The 20817-nt window shown below is 43.8% G+C and overlaps 1 protein-coding gene across 1 annotated transcript in view; it reads right to left on the reverse strand.

Moving 5' to 3' along the window:
* The window catches only part of MRC1 (mannose receptor C-type 1), a 343694-nt gene that overhangs the window by 248145 nt on the left and 74732 nt on the right, over nt 1–20817 (reverse strand). The window contains exon 5 of the mRNA XM_030199501.1: nt 16408–16521. Within this exon, the coding sequence (XP_030055361.1) occupies nt 16408–16521 (114 nt within the window). The remainder of the gene's footprint in view (nt 1–16407; nt 16522–20817) is intronic.

The following is a 20817-nucleotide window of genomic DNA, read 5'->3' on the forward strand; positions in this document are numbered from 1 at the left end:
AATAGAGAGCGGAGAAGGCACGGGGGGAAAAAATGGAACGGAGAACTTTGGATCTCAATTCGCAAATTCTACGTGGTACTGTGGATGGGTGCTGAATGTTAGGTGACACCAGGAGATATAGCAACTATTATTCTATGTTGATCGAGGAGATGAGAGGTGAAAGTGCCACATGACGAAGAGCAGAAGGAGGAGAACTTTAGGCAAAGACTGTGAGCACTTAATAATTTGTTTATGATGTTAAGTAATATCTGTTTTGAGATGAGTGGAGATGAAAATAAGTTAACACACGCAGAGAGTTATATGCACTGTTGGTTACAAGGAAAAAAAAAATCACATATAGTCTTGCAATGATACCAGGGTAAAAATGGTAGGGCGGGGGGTGGGATCTCATTCTTTTTGGGCTGTACTAGGTAGGAGAAGGATGTGGGAAGATGTTGGAGGGAATGATGGAGGGTGGGGGTGGGGGTGGGGACAGGATGGGGAGGGGAGGGATGGAGAGGGCAGAATGTGTAAATGGGTGAGTATGGATGATGGAACAGGTCTGAGGTTGGGAGAGGGGGAAATAAACGGAGAACGTGTACGGAAGGTGGCGTGGAAGTGGCGGTTGGGCGGGTGGGAGGGGAAGAGGGTTGGGGGCTATAGGAATAGGAGGGTTATGGAGAAAAAAGTGGGGAAAACTGTGACAGTCCGTTTGTTAGTTAGACAAACCATAGCTGTTTGCTGGTCGGGCTGGGCGACTAGCGAGCTGCACACAATCATTATCTATGATAAGGATAGCAATTCATATGATTATGGTTAAATTGAAAATAATAACTTTAAATGTAGATGGCATGCATTCCCCGATTAAAAGAACTAAGCTACTCTCATGGTTGCGGAAAGAAGGGACAGATATAGCGTTTCTTCAAGAGACCCACCTTTCAGCCCCAGAACACCAAAAACTACATAGGAGCTGGGTGGGGGAAGTAGGGCTTTCCTCATACAATTCTAGGCAAAGAGGAGTGGCCATACTAATCCACAAAAAACTGCCCTTTAATATCCATAAAGTGGTCCAGGATAAAGAAGGTAGATATATATTGATTGTGGGAGAATTGTGGGGACAGCATATACTCTTGTGTAATGTATATGGGCCAAATGTATACTCCCCTAGATTTTTTTCCAATCTCATGGCCAAAGTAGCACCTTTTCCGGCATGTCTGACTGTGATGGGGGGGGGGGGGGGGGATTTAATGTGGTGGCTGACCCTTCCATTGATTGTAAACCCCCGAAGGTAAGAGGAGGGAACTGGGAGGGTAAGGGGGTGAATTATGTAGCTTCCCAACTGGGCCTTGTGGACATATGGTGATTGATGCATCCGCATGATAGCGAATATACATTTTACTCCCATCCGCATAATGTATACTCCAGATTGGACTATATGATGGTCACCACTTCCTGGTTGAACAGAATATCTAAAGTGGCCATACTTGATAATGTACTGAGTGACCACTCAGCGGTCACATTAACTATAAACTTTGTGGCAGACCCTAGAGAACGGGTGTGGAGATTGTCACCAGCAATGTACAACAATAGAGAATTCCATGAGTTTTTGAGAAATAAATGGCTAGAATACCAAACGCATAATCAGAGGTCGGGGGTGGATGCAGGAACTTATTGGGAAGCCTCGAAGGCAGTGCTTAGAGGTGATATTATAGCATACACTGCAGGGCAGAGGAAGAAAAGGGAGGCGGACCTATTGCAATTATCAAAAGAGTATCATCAGTTGAGGAGAACACACATGAGGGATATGTCCGCAGCTTGCAAAACTCAGATGATGCAAGTCCGTAAACAAATTGATGACATTTTGGCTCAGAGAGCGGAAAGGGATATCTACTTCCAGCGCTTTAAACTGCATAAATGGGGTAACAAAGCAGGGAAATTGCTAGCTAACCTGGTTAGACCACCATGCAAACGGCAAGTTATCACTAATACTAGGGATTCGGCAGGGAAGGTACACACAGATGAGACCCAGGTGATGCAGCAGTTCATACATTTTTATAGCTCTCTTTACAAAAGTCGGGAGTTCAATTCAGAATCATGTGAGCAGTTTTTTCAAACACTACACTTACCACAACCCACAGAGGACCAACTGCATGTCCTAAACGCCCCCATATTAGAGCAAGAGATCAAACAGGGCATTAGATCTTTGAAACTGACTAAGGCTCCAGGCCCCGATGGGTTCGGCCCTGAATTTTACCGTATTCTGGCAGACCTGGTGGTAGAGCCTTTGAGAGCATGGTTTAATGGACTGGTGACAGAGGGGCTGGCAATTCAGCGTAATGTAGCACATGTGGTATTGCTGCCCCAACCGGGCAAAGACGCCACACAGGTGGGATCATATAGACCCATATCGCTATTAAATCAAGATATTAAATTATTGACAGCCATAATGGCTAAACGGCTAAACGTGGTAATCCCGACTCTAATACATGAGGACCAGGTGGGATTTGTCCCGGGGCGCTATACGTCTATGAACATTTTGAGAGTCATGTTGGCAATACAGGAATATAAAGAGAGTGGGGGACGGGAAGCCATTGTAGGATTGGACATGGAAAAAGCTTTTGATAGCATTTCATGGCAATACCTATTCTAGACGCTAGAGCGATTTGGTATCCAAGGAACATTTATAGCTTGGACTAGGCCCTATACACGTCACCAACGGCCAGGTTGTTGATCAACGGAAAACTCACAGAGAGCTTCTCATTACATAGGGGCACCCGACAGGGATGTCCTCTCTCGCCGCTTCTCTTCCTGTTGGCAATAGAACCGCTGGCTATAAAAATAAGAGGTAGTAGAGAAATTCGAGGACTACGGGTGGGCTATAGGGAGTTTAAACTTAATTTGTTCGCTGATGACATATTATTATATGTGGCACATGCTCCCCGGGATTTGCCGAGAGCATTGGCCATAGTGGATGAATTTGGGGATCTGTCAGGACTGCGGGTAAACCGCTATAAATCGGAGGTGTTACTGTTATCGGGACACAGGGAAGATCCGGGAGTAGAAGGATTGCCAATTCCATACGCCAAAGGCGCAGTGCGATATCTGGGTATTTTTCTTAGTACTAGTACTAGAATATTTTATAAGAAGAACATAATGGATCCTGTGGAAAAAATCAGGCAGCTGTGTGCAAGGTGGAGGGACCTGACGCTCTCCTTGATGGTCCTGTTAGCTAAAATCCTTTACCCTATACAGGTGGCACCTATATGGATTCTCCGGAGGGAGGAGCGTCTATTTCGCTCCATCATCTGCTCCTTTATTTGGAAGGGAAAGGGGGCACGAATTGGACATCAAAAGTTATCTCACCATAAGGGAGCGGGGGGCCTGGGACTGCCTGACCTTTGAACATACAATGTTGCAGCACTTATGCACTTTATCTTTGAGGGGCTGGCGGATCAGTACCAGTTCTTGCCCAGTGGAGGGCTGGAGGATTGGTGCAGACCTTGGTCCTTCATAAACGTAATACATATGAGGGCTAGTACTAATCCCCAGATAGAGAGTAGGCTGAGTTTTCTGAGACCTATGAGAAGGGCATGGGTATGGTGGAGGGAGCGACAACAGAGATCACCAGATGCGTCCCCCTTTATGGGTATGGTGGGTAATGCGGATTTCCCGGCGGGTGTGGGGTATTCAGTATTCACTCAGTGGAAACAAAATGGGTGCAGGATTTTGGACCATCTCTTAGTTCAAGGAGGGGACACTATGGAAACCTTTGATCAGATAAAGGACAGATGGGGCGTCCCCAATAGCAACATGTTGCAATATAGTCAGGTGCGACATTACTATTCTACCTTGAGGGGGACACATGGAGAGAGGTGGATGTGGGGAGAGCTAGATAAGATTCTGCTAAAGCTGCCATATAAAGCAAACAGCCTTTCTACCTGGTATAAGATCCTACAAATGCACTTGCCAGAGGGGGCATGGAGAGACTGGTAGGCCATTGGAACAATGAATTGGGTACAACATACACAGTTCAAGAGTTTAATAGGCTCTTTGCCACCCTATATGCAATGATTAAAGTAGCGGATTTACAGGAAACGCAATTTAAGGTTTTACATCATGCTTATATTACTAAAGCTAAAGGGGCAGTGATGGGTCTGTGGGAAAATGCACAGTGTGTTAGATGTCAGAGGGACAGGGGAACCTTTTTCCACTCTTTTTTGGAGAGCCCGCATCTCCCAATATGGAATGAGGCTTTTCGGGTAATTCAGCAGGTCACTCAAAAACAGATTGGATGGGATTATGCAACTTTACTTCTAGGGGATCAGAATCTTCTGTTGGCTCAGGGGCTTTTGCAACCACACAGGAGATTTATATATCTGACTTTACTGTTAGTTAAAAAAAACATCTTACAATTCTGGACCTCCCCTGATAGCATACCGCTTGATGCTTGGAGAACACGGATGAGAGAGGTTGGCAAATATGAGAGTCAACTGTATGCCAACTCACTAAAACTGGCTAACAAACATTACTCGAAAGTGTGGACAGACTGTTTAGAATGGTTAAGTTCGGGGGGAGGGGAGGGGTAGCAGGTATGAGCAAGGGGATAAGGGGGGAGGAGAGTGTGTGCAGTATGGATGATGTGAGTTGGTGTGGTAAGGAAGGGGATGGATGAGATGAGTGGGGGATCGGGGTACCTGGAAAAAGCCGGTGCAAGGCGGGGCACAACGATTATGTTCGTTAGATCACTTGGCTTGTATTTGATGTTTATATGAATCTATTTGTATGTAATTTTCATCATATTATGGATATGGCGGAAATTGACCGCAGTTTGTATCGGTGATAATAAAAATTAATTTAAAAAAAAAAAGGATAGATATCCACAGTTTCTGAGGGAGCAACCAATGGCCTCAAACTTTGCTGGAGAAGCCAGTGCAAAAAACTAACACTGTTGATACTTGATGATAATATCTTGTACTAGTTAACAGGTAGTTGACCATATTCTGAGTAATCTGTAAGAATCTGAGAGGTAAAGTAGGTAAACACAAGCATATGGAATTTCAGGGGTTAACAGGAGTTGTTGCAGGAGGGCCAAGGTAAGGCTTCAGTCTATGCAGCATTTTCATTTTAGCCAATTTAGGGCCTGATATTCAGCTGGCAACAGTCAGTGTTGTGCTGATTGCTGCCTGCATTATCCCCAAAAATTCAATGCTAGGTCATTTCCTGGCTCCGACATTGAATTTCTGGGTATAAGCAGATGGCAAAAACGTAACCAGTGAAGTGTGATATTCAGCACTTAACCAGCTATGATGAACCACATAAAGATAGGACTGGAGAGCAACACCAGATCATCTACTGTGCCTTGGTCAGGCAATTCCTGACGCTACATTGGAAGGACCCCTGGTTGGCACTTTGGCATTTTTCATATGATGTCTGTGTAGATTAAATCTCGTTTTTAGCATCTGGCTTGGTTCTCCAATATAGCACCCTTCGTCACACTTTTTACAATGAATGATATATACCAAATTTGAAGATGAGCATGTGAAGGATTCCTTTGTTGAATGTTTTTCCTTTGTGAATGACTATCCAGCTGATTTTTTAAAGAGATCACCGGCCATCTTCCAACACAAATCGAGAGATGGCCGGCGATCTCCTGAATCCGGCCAAATCGGTATAATCGAAAGCCGATTTTGGCCGGCTTCAACTGCTTTCCGTCGCGGGGCCGGCGAAAGTTCAAGGGGGCGTGTCGGAATGGTAGCAAAGGCAGGACGGGGGTGTGCGTTGAGATAATGGAAAAAAGAAAGCCGGCCTTGACGAGAATTTGGTCCACTTTATTTGGTCCCTTTTTTTTCAGGTCCAAGTCCCAAAAAAGTGCCCCAACTGATCAGATGACCACTGGAAGGAATTGGGGATCACCTCCCCTGACTCCCCCAGTGGTCACTAACCCCCTCCCAGCCATCTTTTTCAAAAATACGGTTGTCTCCGCCCACTTGCGGAGCCGGCCCCAGAGATGGCCGGCGCCGTTCGATTATCCGCCTCTATGGGATCCTGTGAAATGTGTAGCTAGATATATTGCAAGGATGTGAGCCACTCTATTCTTTTAAAGTTTCTATTGGGAGCTTGCTTTTCACTAGTTTGTGTTTTCAGTTGGGTAACTGTTGTAAGGCCAGCACTGGTAGGGATGGGAATATCTCTTTCAGTAGTTCATCCTCCAGGAATAGTGTCTGTAGATCTTTTATGATTCTTAATTTTTCTAGCTCTGGGTTGTATGTCACTACAAGAGGGATTCTTTCTGTGTCTTTCTATTCCTTGTACTGCAATAGGGTATTTTAAGGGTGGAGGCAACAATCTTCAAGACAGGGGCGTAGCCAAGCAACAGATTTTGGGTGGGCACCAAGTTTTCTCTCTCCCTCCCCCCCCCCCAAAAAAAATATCTTAGCTGGTGGGAAAACGCTTCTTTCTACCTTGGCAGTCTGCAGCAGGCATGTGCTGAAAACTGAGCATGCACAGGTGCCAGTATCGTGGAGAGTTGCATTTTCGTTACCATCAGGAGGAAGTCTTCAGCTGGCAGAGCTTGAGATTCCCACTAGCTACCGCTAAATGTGTGCTACTGTTGGGTGGGCCTGAGCCCTAAGTGGGTGGGCCCCGGCCCACCCAGGCCCACCTGTGGCTACGCCACTGCTTCCAGATTATTTTGGGGTTGTAGCCTTTTTTGTTTGAATGATTCAATCAGGATTTTGAGTTGTTTATCTCTGTCTCTTGGGTCAGAGCAAATACGATGGTATCTTGTGCCTTGGCTGTGTATAATGGATTTTTTTTTTATGTGAAGGATGGAAGCTGGAGTTGTGGAGGTAACTGAATCTGTCTGTAGGTTTCCTGTATATAGATGTTTGTATATAGCCATTGCTACATAGATATCCATAGATATCATATGAAAAATGTCAATGCCAACCAGGATGTCACCTCCGTGGGACAGCACTTTACAAAACCAGAACATTGCATCAATGCTTTTATGGTGAGAATACTAAAAGGAAACCTTAAGACAATCCAGGAACGTAAGACCTTTGAAGTCAAAATCCTATATAATAATTCTCACCTCCAACAGGATGTGCCTGGGACTGTGCCTGCCGGAAGTGGTCTGCTAGGCAGGCACGCACTGACCTCAGTGACATCAGTGACAGACAATTTGGCAAAGCAAAACAATCTGAGTGCTGGCCATTAGGACACAGGGTTGATAGGAGAGTTTTAAAAGACTGAAGGAACCTAAAGTGTTAAATGGGGGGATGGGGGGAGTTCTGAACAACTGAAAGACATGAACATTTGGGAAAGGAAAACAATCTGAATGCTGGCCATTAGGACACAGGGTAGATAGGAGAGTTTTAAAAGACTGAAGGAAACCAAAGTGTTAAACTGGAGAAGGGGGGTGGGGAGTTGTGAATGACTGAAAGACATGCAAATTTGGGACAGGAAAACAATCTCAATGCTGGCCATTAGCACACAGGGTACATAGGAGAGTTTTAAAAGACTGAAGGAACCAAAAGTGTTCAAGGGGGGGGGGGGGGGGGGGGCAAGTTCTGAATGAATGAAAGAAATGAAAATTTACGAGAGGAACACAATCTGAATGCCGGGCATTTGTACACAGGGTAGATAGGACACTTTTTTTTTTAAATGAAGGACGTGAAAGTATTACATCTTGGGGGAGGGGTGAGGAGGAAAGCGGTGGGGTATCCAGATACTGGGCGTTAGGGCCACGGGGGTACATAGACTTTTGAAAGCCTTAAGGAACCCAAAGTGTGGGAAGGAGGAGGAAAAGGAGGGGAGGGAACGGGGTGAGGGGCATTAGGAACAGGGGAGGGGGCCCTGTCACACACTCTCATTCTCACACACACACTGTCACACAGACAGTCTCACTCTGTCACACACCCGCACATTCACTCTGGCTCTCTCTCTCAAACATACACACTCCCAGGAAAACCTTGCTAGCGCCCGTTTCATTCGTTCCAGAAACGGGCCTTTTTTACTAGTGATCAATATTTTGACACCCACCAGACAGGACTTAACAAAGATCTGGGTTTTCTAGCTCATTATAAACCATAACATTCTATTGCTTTGTCACGCTCTTATCTACCATCCATCTCTCCCTGTCTCTCATCCACCCTGCTCCTCCTGTTTTTCATCTAACCACCCCACCCTCTTCCTGTGAGACTGTCATTGCAATGCCTTTATGTTTCACTTACATATACTGATGTTTGCCAATATTGGCTTATTTTTGATCTGAAGAAGAAGGGTTACCTTTGAAAGCTAACCAAAAAATGTTAGTCCAATAAAAAAGGTATAATCTTATTTTCTTTTCTATGTTTTGTTTTATTTCTATTTATCACATTTATAAATCTAAAACTAGGAAATGGGGAGTAACCTAGTGGTTCAATCAGGAAGCTGAAAATGAGTGAAGCCAGGGTTCAGATCTCTCTGACACTCCATACATATAAACTTAAGCCCTTATTTTGGGAGCATTCCACATTTATATACATGTATAGATAGGAGTATACATTTAAATCTCAGAATGGGAACAATTTACATGTGATGATGGCCACCACATTTACCTTGGCAGTAAGTGTGGTAAAAGCTGGGAAAGGGAGTGTTTTGAGGAGGCTTAACACATCGACATGGATTCCTCATCTTACAAGGGGAGCTCAGGTCAATGTGCAAAATATGTGACTGCTTGAAGGCAAGTATAAAGGCTGAGGTCCAGCCTCCCCCTGATACCCCCAACATCACTCTTCTAGCCACCCTCCCAAGGTAACCTAACCCCCAGAACTCCCCCTCCCCCCAACAAGGGAACAAATATACTACCCACAAATGCATTTAATCCCCCCCCCCCCCACATCCATGCCCCTGAAGCATCTAATCCCCTGGCAAGAAATCTCCCACTTGACATCACCTACCTCACCTGAAGACCACCACCCTCCCAAATTAGGGGTTGCAGCAGCCATTTTGAGACTTGCAGCCGAAGGAACAGGAGCAAGTGGGCATTGCTCCTGCTCCCACTAGATACAGGGACCTAAGTAAGGGGTGGGGGTTAGGGGTGTGCTGTGGGGCCTTAGGGGGTTGGGAGTGTTACAGGAGGTCCTCATGGAGTGTTTTTCTGCCACAGGAGGTCAGTAGATCTTCATGCTAGGGGGATTTAATGGGGGACTTTTGCCAGTGGGGATCAGATGTAGGGCTACCATATGTCCGGATTTACCCGGACATGTCCTCTTTTTGAGGACATGACCGGGCAACCGGGCGGGTTTTGCCAATCTGCCCGTTTGTCCGGATTTCTGGACAAACGGGCAGATTGCTAGCCTCCCCTCCCCTTACTTACTACTGCCCTGGTGGTCTAGTGACCTCTTCCGCCTTCGGGGCAGGAAAGAGCCCCCTCTTTCCTGCCCAGGGCGCTGCCCTGCATGCATCCTTCCTGTTGCTGATCTCGGCGCCGATTCAAAATTTCCGCTGAGAGTTGAAGTGACCTCGCTAGACTTCAACTCTCTGCAGCCATTTTGAATCAGCGCCGAGATCAGCAACGGGAAGGATGCATGCAGGCAGCGCTCCGGGCAGGAAAGAGGGGGCTCTTTCCTGCCCCGAAGAGGTCACTAGACCACCAGGGCAGTAGTAAGGTAAGGGGAGGGGGTGACAGGGAGGGGGGTGACGGGGTGTGTGACAGGGGCGAGGAGAAATGGCCAGGGGTGGAGCGATGGTGTGAAAGGGGGCGGGGTGGGGTGTGTAAGGGGGTGGGGCGGGTGTGTGGTGGGGCGGGGCATGTGTCCTCCTTTTGGGGGGGACAAAATATGGTAACCCTAATCAGATGCATTGAGGGGAATTTGTCCCCGGGTGAGAGGGAATTGAGTCAGGAACTGTTTGGAGGGGGAAACAGATACTGTTGGAATGTATTGTATTTTACATGCATTGCCTGTCACCAATTTTTTTCTCTGTGATTACTCTGTGACCTCTGATGTGAATTACTTAGAGAGGTCACAGCTATGCAACTTCCTGTGGGGTTAGGCACAGCACATGGAGCTCATGATCTCTCCTAAGCTGAGAGGATCTATGGTGGTGTGAGCATCCATTACCATCTAAGCACATGGAAGGAGCTGATAATCCAAATGTATAGTATTATGTATATATAAGCCTGTCTGAATATAATCTAACTACAAACTGTGAGTAAACAGATGTTTTGTTACTTCAACTTTAAAGTGACTCAGCAGTGAATTATTCTGGGATGTATGAGAGAGATGAAGAAAAGAAATTAACATTTCTAAAGCTGAAGCTGTGTGTATAAAAATCTGCTAATTATTTACTACAAATAATCCAACAAAAAGGGTTATGGGCCCAGGCCCAGGAATTGAAAAAGAAGAGAAATATTACCAGGCAGTAAAAAAGCCACATTTTTCTCTTAAGTTTTAAAAGAAAGATTCAGTCTGTCTCTCTCTCCCCCCACACACCAGACAGAAGGCTAAGAAAATGGCTGAGGGAGGAAATTCACCATTTTTCCACTCTCTCAAGGTGCCTAAATTAACTGAATTTAATTATCAGCAGTGGGAACTAAGATTCAGATGTCTCCTTCAAGCAAAGAAATTAAATATATGCTTAGACCAAAACAGAACAGCTGAAAATATGGCTGAATGGGACAATGCAAACTATTATGTGAAGTGCATGTTTTTGGAAGCTCTCTCAGAGAAACAAGCCATATTAGTGGAGGGAAAAGATACACCAAAGGACATCTTATATAAACTGAGAACTATGTATGCAACTACATATGCAAAACAGCAACCAATTTGGTTGGCAGAGTTGAATGAAACCAAATTAAGGGATAAAAGTAAGTGTAATGATCACATTATGCATCTTATGTCTTCATTTCAAAAGTTAGAACTTTCTGGAATTCCCATGTGTGATGCATTGAAAAGAGCATTTCTTTTTACCTCACTATCAAAGAAGTTTGATGTTTTTAGGTCTGTAAATGAAGCCATTGAAGGGCAATCTTTTGAACAGGCAGCATCAAAACTGATGCAGGAATGCATAATAAATGATTCTGAGGAGATGTGTTCTCAAAGTCAGTCAGAGAGAAATGAAACAAATTTCTTGGCAAAGAACAGAGGAAGGCGGAGCTATGGAAAAACTCCACCCAAGGGCAAGCTGATTTGCTATTCATGTGGAAAGGAGGGACATGTATCTAAATGGTGTAAGGAAACACAAAACACTCCCTCTAGCTCACCTAAGCCAATGGAACAAAAGAATTCTCCAACCAGGAAATGTATGAAGGACAATAATAAACATAAGAGCTTTCTAATGGTAGAAAAATCTTTGACTATGGTAAATAATAATTCAAATGAAAGTACTTGGATTTTGGATTCGGGGAGCACATGCCATTTAACCAATTCTAAGGATTTCTTTCAGGAAATGTGTCCAGAAGAAGGTATTCTTAATACTGCAAACGCAGGGACTACTCAGATCCAAGCAAAAGGCATTGGATTCTTAAAATGCAAAGTGTCTAATGAAGTTAAAGAAATTCCTGTAAGTGATGTCTTGTATATTCCCCAAGCAGTTTGCAATATGCTTAGTGTATCTACATTAGATAAGAAGGGATTTGCGATTCATTTTGAAAACAGTAAGTGCACAATCTCTAAAAATGATGAAGTGTATGCTGAAGCTTTTATGCATAATGATATTTATAAACTGAGCATTTCAGGTGAAGCCCCACATATGGCGCAAGTAAGGAAGAATGATGGTAAATGTAGTCTGGAAATCTGGCATCGCCGCCTGGGACATCGTGATTTTAAGGTGATCCAGGATCTTTACAGTAGGCAACTAGCCACAGGCATTCAGATAAGTGCAAATACTGGTAAAATGGAGAAATGCATAGACTGTGTTACTCAAAAAGGTGTGAGACCCTCATTTCCTGCATACACAGGAAATAGGAGTAATAAAGTACTGGACTTAATACACAGTGACTTATGTGGACCGTTTAATATCCCATCATTGGGAAATAACAGATTTGTGCTAATATTCTTGGATGATTTCTCTAGATACTGTGTGGCCTATTTGCTGAAAGAAAAAAGTCAAGTCACAGACATGCTGAAGAAATACGTAGCCATGGTGAGCAATAAATTTGAAAGAAAACCAAAGGTTCTTCAGACCGACAATGGTGGTGAGTTCACTTCACAAAGCATGCGCACATTTCTAGAACAAGAAGGCATTCAGCATATCACAACAGTAGCTTATACACCAGAGCAAAATTCTGTTGCAGAGAGAAAATTTAGGTCACTTGTGGAAATGACCAGGTGTATGCTGTCAGATAGCAATCTCCCTAAAAGACTATGGGGGGAAGCCATTCTCACAGCAGTGTACCTACAAAACAGAATGCCAACTAAAGGCGCTGAGCGCACACCACATGAGACATGGCATGGTAGGAAGCCAAACCTGTCACACATAAGAACATTTGGAAGTACAGCATATGCTCATGTACCAAAGCAAAGAAGGCATAAGCTGGATTCCACAACAGAAAGGGGCATTTTAGTTGGCTATGCTCCAGGACACAAAGGATATAGAATTTTGAATCTGAAAACTGGCATTGTTGGCATAAGACATGTTACATATTTTGATGAAAACAAAAGGGTTGATAAAGGCTGGATTATCCCAGATGAGCCTTATCATCCAGAATATGAAACTAGAACCATAATAGACATGCCAGTGTATATAAATGCCATACCAAGGCAGATGTCTGAAAGCAACTCATCTGTATCTAATGAGGAACAGGCAGAGGAAGCAGACACAGAAAGGATCATTGAAGAAGACAGTACAGTTGGAGAAGGGGAATCAATTGGAGAAGGACTCTCAGATTTAGAGGATGCGGAAAGGTCGGACCAATCTGTTGTCAGACGCTCATCCAGGGAAAACAAAGGTGTTCCACCCCCAAGACTGTCTTACCTAACAAAGTCAGCAGAAGCTCAAGAGCCCTTAACATGGGATGAGATTGAGAAAATGCCAGCAGAAGAAGCTGCTGAATGGCGTAAAGCTGCACAAGAAGAAATTGATGCATTGGATAAAAATAATACTTGGATTCTTACAAAATTACCTCCTGGCAAGAAAGCTATAGGATGCAAATGGGTATTCAAGTTAAAAAGGAATGCACAAGGAAAAGTGGAAAGGTATAAAGCCAGATTAGTCGCAAAGGGATATCTTCAAAATTATGGAGAAGATTTTGATGAAGTGTTTGCACCTGTAGTGAAACACACGACAATCAGAACACTTCTGAGCATTGCAGTCTCAAAAGGCATGCAAGTCAACCACATTGATGTGAAAACAGCATTTCTTCATGGAGATATAACTGAAGACTTGTACATGGAACAGCCAACAGGTTTCATAAATACAAAACAAAGACAGCTAGTGTGTAAATTAAACAAAGGTCTTTATGGATTAAAGCAAAGTGCAAAATGTTGGAATGACAAATTGCATGAAATATTGACAAATTTAGGATTTAAGCAAGGTGAAGCAGATAAATGCTTGTACACTAGGTGCAGAAATGGACAATATGCATACATTTTAGCTTTTGTTGATGATCTGCTCATTGCAAGCGAAAGTGAGCAAGAGTACAAGGACATTGTAAAATATTTAAACCTGAATGTTGAGATAAAAGAACTTGGTAATGTGTCATACTATCTTGGTATAGAAATTGAGAAACAAAATGATGGTTCTTATCTTCTAAGCCAGAAGCAGAAAATAAATGAGCTTATTGAAAGTTTAGGTATGCAAGATGCCCAAGTTGTAAGCACTCCCATGATCACTGATTTTCTGAAGGATGAAACAGTAAGAGAACCTTTACCAGATAACATCCAATATAGATCAGCCATAGGTAAGCTTTTATATCTAACTACCATATACAGGGCTGATATAGCAAATGCAGTAGGAATTTTGAGCAGAAGGGTCAGCTCACCTACCAAATCAGATTGGACTGCAGTTAAAAGGATGGTAAGGTATTTAAAGGGTACCATTGATTGTAAATTAAAGATTTCAGCCAATAGTAATCCAAAACTAATATGTTACTGTGATTCAGATTGGGCAGGGGATCATTCTGATTATAAATCCACAAGTGGATATGTGTTTATGTATGGAAATGTACAAATTTCATGGGCCAGTCATAAACAAAGTATTGTGAGTCTGTCTTCTACAGAAGCTGAATATGTGGCTGTATCAGAAGCATGCAGAGAACTGATGTGGATTGAAAAACTTTTGCTGGATTTTGGAATAGCTGAACAGAGACCAATCCAGATAATGAAAGATAATCAGAGCTGCATCCGACTGTCACAGAATGACAAGGTTCAGTCACGCACCAAGCACATCGCAACGAAATACCACAACGTGCGAGAGTTGGCAAAAGAAGGGGTCATCAGGCTAGACTATTGTCACACCAGTAAGATGACAGCTGACATCATGACCAAACCGTTACCCAGAGAACGTTTTGAGAATCTGCGTATAAAGCTTGGACTTTGTATGAATTAATAATTGCATGACAGTTATGCATGAGAAGGGGTTTGTTGGAATGTATTGTATTTTACATGCATTGCCTGTCACCAATTTTTTTCTCTGTGATTACTCTATGACCTCTGATGTGAATTACTTAGAGAGGTCACACCTATGCAACTTCCTGTGGGGGTTAGGCACAGCACATGGAGCTCATGATCTCTCCTAAGCTGAGAGGATCTATGGTGGTGTGAGCATCCATTACCATCTAAGCACATGGAAGGAGCTGATAATCCAAATGTATAGTATTATGTATATATAAGCCTGTCTGAATATAATCTAACTACAAACTGTGAGTAAACAGATGTTTTGTTACTTCAACTTTAAAGTGACTCAGCAGTGAATTATTCTGGGATGTATGAGAGAGATGAAGAAAAGAAATTAACATTTCTAAAGCTGAAGCTGTGTGTATAAAAATCTGCTAATTATTTACTACAAATAATCCAACAGATACTACAGGCTGGGGCTCTGCAGGAGCACTGATTTTGAAAGGCTGCTCCTGCGTATATGTGTGTGTGAGGGGGGGGGGGGGGGCAGGTATTTGCACAGTTTTCATTTCCACGTATAGCTTTTCAAAATTGCTGTTCCTGCAAGTACATAGAGAGCCATACACATGCAGACCTGCACCTATTTTAAAGAAGATATATGTTTGGCAGAACCTCTTGTAAAATCCTATGGAATTCTCCACGTCCTGACTTAGATGTGCGAATTCTCCTTTCCATGTACTTTTTAAAACTGCCTCCTTGGGGATAGGGAAATACTTACTGTACCTAAATGCAACAAACCTTGAACTATGACTGAAAAGGCATACGTTCCAAACAAAACTGAATTCTCTGCCACTTGAGCTTTATTGATAACCAACATGCTGGACTTTAGTAAAACGTTTTTTGTATAATTTTTTTTTTTTTACCTATGCTTGGGTTAGGTTTAGTTTTCAGTTAACAAGATCTTATGTTTGTGTAAATTTTGTCCTTTTTGTCATGAATAAATTGTAAGCTCTGTCTCTTGTGTGCAGTACTGCACACATCTAGTAATGCTATAGAAATATTGAGGTGAATTCTATATATGGTGCCAAAAAACATTGGTGCAGAAAAAAGCTCTGTTCTACAAAATGCTCTTAAAGTTAGGTGCCGTTTGTATAATAACCGGGAATCACGCCTAACTTTAGGTACAGCCATTGGCACCAACTAAAGTGTGCTGCAATACCAGCACATAAATTTAGGCGTGGATGCCCTTATTCTCTAAGTATGCACATAACTTAAAGAAACGACCCCACTTGGCAATGACCCACCCATGACCCTCTCATTTCCACACCCCCTTTTTTGACTCACACGTGGATCCTACACTTACATTTACACATGTGCATTTCAATTAAATCTAATTAGTACCAATAATTGCTTGTTCAAAAGCCAATTATCAGTGCTAATTAGCTCATTACTAAATTTAATTGTGCACGCAAAGTGGGCACATGCCCAAATTTGCACGTACACTTTTTAGCAACTTTTATAGAACTAGGGGTTTTAAGCAGCAGTAGCAGCAACTGTCTCTCCTACCTTGCCATTGCTTATAGAACCCTTTACCCAAGAAGGGGCTGCCACACCCAGGATGCCACCCACACCAATTTTGTTCTGTGTCTACATTAGCGGTTCCCAAACCTGGTCCTGGAGGTACCCCAGCCTGTCAGGTTTTCAGGATACCCACAATGAATATTCATGAGAGAGATCTGCATGCACTGCCTCCACTGCATGTAAATCTCTCTCATGAATATTCATTGTAGATATCCTGACTAGCTGGGGGTGTGTCTCCAGGACCAGGTTTGGGAACCATTGGTCTATGTGATCAGAATTAGTCTCCATTATAACAAATTGCACTTACCTGGAACCCAGTTTAAGAATCTGAATGGACTGTTACCGCTCCACTGCCAGCCACTGTTAACATTTAGACTATTAAGGCCAATCCATAGTGCAGTACCCAATCTGTTTGTTAACCCTGTGCAACAAAAAGACACGGTGAAGTTAGACTTGTTGGATTCTCTCAGCAAATTAATTTTTAGATAACAGTCCACAAAAATTGAAAAATCAATATATTCTGGGCATTTTTTTATTGGCCCAAAGTTAGTAATAATTGGGAGTTATGGAAACATATAAATAATTTCACACCAAATAGCAAAGCTGTCATCATGTTCACAGAGAAATTGCAGAATCTTTTGCAGAACTTCATTATTGCTAAAGTGATGATTTCACAGTGTAGCATACCCTGGTTTATAAATTCCTCAAAGTGCTGTCTTTTGGCAGGGGTTTTCCAATTAGCTCATTATAGGGGCCCTTTGACAAAGCGTTGGTAAGCCCAAAGCGGGCTTGCTGCACGCTAGCTCTCAACTACCACTGGCCCAACGCAGCCGCCGGTGGTATTTATTTTATTTTTGTTACATTTGTACCCCGCGCTTTTCCACTCATGGCAGGCTCAATGCGGCTTACATATTGTATACAGGTACGTATTTATACCTGGGGCAATGGAGGGTTAAGTGACTTGCCCAGAGTCACAAGGAGCTGCCTTTGCCTGAAGTGAGAATCGAACTCAGTTCCTCAGTTCCCCAGGACCAAAGTCCACCACCCTAACCACTAGGCTACTCCTCCATTCCGCCTTGAGTGTGCCTCATTTCTGGGGCACCATAAACAAATTTTTATAGCACGGTGCTAACCCGACAGTAATCAGGCATCGCCGTGCACTGCCTGGTTACCACGGGAGCCCTTACCGCCACCTCAGTGGGTGGCAGTAAGTGCCCCCCCCCCCCCCCCGCTTGGCCATGTTGTAAGACTATTTTTTTTTCAAATTTTTATAACTTTATTGATTCAAAGCAAATACAAGCTAATATCAAATAAGCTACACATCATGTTGAAGAATCAAAACATCCAATGTAGAGAACAAACTTTATGAAACCGCACAATAGAATGCCCTACGATCTCTTCCCCACCCCCCCACCCTGGGGTAATCAGCTGCATAATAGTATATCAGACATTAAGGGGTCCTTTTACAAAGGCACACTGAAAAGTGGCTTGCAGTAGTGTAGGCGCGGGTTTTGGGCGCGCACACACAATCATGTTTCAGCGCGCCTATAAAAAAAAGGCCTCTTTTTTCAGAAAAATGGATGTGTGGCAAAATCAAAATTGCCGCTCATCCATTTTAGGTCTCTGGCCTTACCACCAGCCATAGACCTAGTGGTAAAGAATTTAGGCAATAAGGACCTACGTGCATCAGATCAGATCTGATCGCAGATATTCAAAAATTAGGAAAGAAAAAAGAGGTTCTGTTGATGGGAGATTTCAATCTGCCGGATGTAGATTGGAAGGTTCCGTCTGCCAAATCAGAAAGAAGTAGTAAGATTGTGGATGCTTTCCAAAGTGCTCTGCTCAGACAAATGGTGACGGGACCCTAGTAGTAGTAGTAGGGAGCGACGCTGGATCTGGTGCTCACAAATGGGGATAGTGTGTCAAATGTCCGAGTGGGTGCACACCTGGGAAGCAGTGACCATCAAACGGTTTGGTTTGATATAACGGCTGAAGTGGAGGGCGGCCACTCTAAACTCAAAGTCCTGGATTTCAAGCGTGCTGACTTTAGTAAAATGGGGGAATACCTGAGGAAGGAGATGAGGGGCTGGGAGGACGTACAAGAAGTGGAAGGGCAGTGGTCCAAGCTGAAAGAAGTAATAAATAGGGCCACAGACCTTTATGTAAGGAGAGAAAATAAAAGCAAGAGAAAAAGGAAACCAATATGGTTCTCCAAGCAAGTGGCTGAGAAAATAAAGGCTAAAGAGTCAGCGTTCCAGAAATATAGAAAATCTCAAGAAGAGGAACACGGGGAGGAATACCGGATGAAACTGAAAGAAGCAAAGAGAGAGGTACATCTGGTGAAGGCGCAAGCGGAAGAACAAATGGCTAGAAATGTAAGGAGGGGCAACAAAAATTTCTTCAGGTATATTAGTGAAAGGAGAATGACTAAAAAGGGAATTGTGAGACTAATAGATACAGCGAACCGCTATGTAGATAATGATGAAGAAAAAGCCAATTTGCTAAATAGATACTTTTGTTCTGTTTTCACTGAAGAAAATCCTGGAGAAGGACCGCGAGGGACTGGCAAAAGTACACCTGAGAATGGAATAGATAGAGCACCGTTCATGGAAGAGAGTGTGTATCAACAACTTAGAAAGCTAAAGGTGGACAAAGCCATGGGACCGGACGGGATCCACCCCAGAATATTGAGGGAGCTCAGAGAGGTTCTGGCGGGTCCTCTTAAAGATTTGTTTAATAAATCCTTGGAGACGGGAGAGGTTCCGAGGGATTGGAGAACGGCGGAGGCGGTCCCTCTTCACAAAAGTGGTGATAGGGAAGAAGCTGGAAACTACAGGCCGGTAAGCCTCACTTCGGTTATTGGAAAAGTAATAGAAGCGATGCTGAAGGAAAGGATAGTGAATTTCCTGGAAGCCAATAAGTTGCAAGATCCGAGACAACATGGTTTTACCAGAGGGAAATCGTGCCAAACGAATCTCATTGAATTCTTTGATTGGGTAACTGGAGAACTGAATCATCGACGTGCTATAGACGTAATCTACTTAGATTTTAGCAAAGCTTTTGACACGGTTCCCCACAGGAGGCTCTTAAATAAACTAGATGGGCTGAAGATAGGTCCCGAAGTGGTGAACTGGATTAGGAACTGGTTAACGGGCAGACGCCAGAGGGTGGTGGTAAATGGAGTTCGCTCAGAGGAGGGAAAGGTGAGTAGTGGAGTGCCTCAGGGATCGGTGCTGGGACCGATTCTGTTCAATATATTTGTGAGTGACATTGCCGAAGGGTTAGAAGGTAAAGTTTGCCTATTTGTGGATGATACTAAGATTTGTAACAGAGTGGACACCCGGGAGGGAGTGGAAAGCATGAAAAAGGATCTGAGGAAGCTAGAAGAATGGTCTAAGGTTTGGCAATTAAAATTCAATGCGAAGAAATGCAAAGTGATGCATTTAGGGAGTAGAAACCCACGAGAGACTTATGTGTTAGGCAGTGAGAGTCTCATAGGTACTGAGGGGGAGAGGGATCTTGGGGTGATAGTATCCGAGGATCTGAAGGTGACGAAACAGTGTGACAAGGCGGTGGCCGTAGCGAGAAGGTTGCTAGGCTGTACAGAGAGAGGTGTGATCAACAGAAGAAAGGAAGTGTTGATGCCCCTGTACAAGTCGTTGGTGAGGCCCCACCTAGAGTATTGTGTTCAGTTTTGGAGGCTGTACCTTGAAAAGGATGTTTAAAAAAATGGAAGCGGTGCAAAGAAAAGCTACGAGAATGGTATGGGATTTGCGTTCCAAGACGTATGAGCAGAGACTTGCTGACCTGAACATGTATACCCTGGAGGAAAGGAGGAACAGGGGTGATATGATACAGACGTTCAAATACTTGAAAGGTATTAATCCGCAAAAAAATCTTTTCCGGAGATGGGAAGGCGGTAGAACGAGAGGACATGAAATGAGATTGAAGGGGGGCAGACTCAAAAAAGATGTCAGGAAGTATTTTTTCACGGAGAGGGTGGTGGATGCTTGGAATGCCCTCCCGCGGGAGGTGGTGGAGATGAAAACAGTAACGGAATTCAAACATGCGTGGGATATGCATAAAGGAATCCTGTGCAGTAGGAATGGATCCTCAGAAGCTTAGCCGAAATTGGGTGGCGGAGCAGGTGGGGGAAGAGAGGTTGGTGGTTGGGAGGCGAGGATAGTGGAGGGCAGACTTATACGGTCTGTGCCAGAGCCAGTGATGGGAGGCGGGTCTGGTGGTTGGGAGGCAGGAAATACTGCTGGGCAGACTTGTACGGTCTGTGCCCTGAAAAAGGCAGGTACAAATCAAGGTAAGGTATACACATATGAGTTTATCTTGTTGGGCAGACTGGATGGACCATGTAGGTCTTTTTCTGCCGTCATCTACTATGTTACTATGTTACTTGGCAGGTGTCCGCTAGATGCGTCTGAAAATAAAAATTATTTTTCAGACGTGAAAAGCGGATGCACGCCAAAAATAAAATTACCACAAGAGCCATGCGGTAGTTGAGTGGTAAGTCCATTTTGGCGCACGTTTGGGCATGCGTAGGTGCCTACGCGGCTTAGTAAAAGGGGCCCCAAAGTAAGTGGTTCCTGGCAAGCAGCATCAGGTTCCTAGGTCTGCACAAACCACCTACCCGATGCAGAGTCCATATCTGTAAACATTTGGTGTTCCAAAGCAGCCTATTGAATCATCTTGGATCTCCATTGTG

This window comes from Microcaecilia unicolor, chromosome 1, assembly GCF_901765095.1.
Source record: "Microcaecilia unicolor chromosome 1, aMicUni1.1, whole genome shotgun sequence".
Lineage (NCBI taxonomy): Eukaryota > Metazoa > Chordata > Amphibia > Gymnophiona > Siphonopidae > Microcaecilia > Microcaecilia unicolor.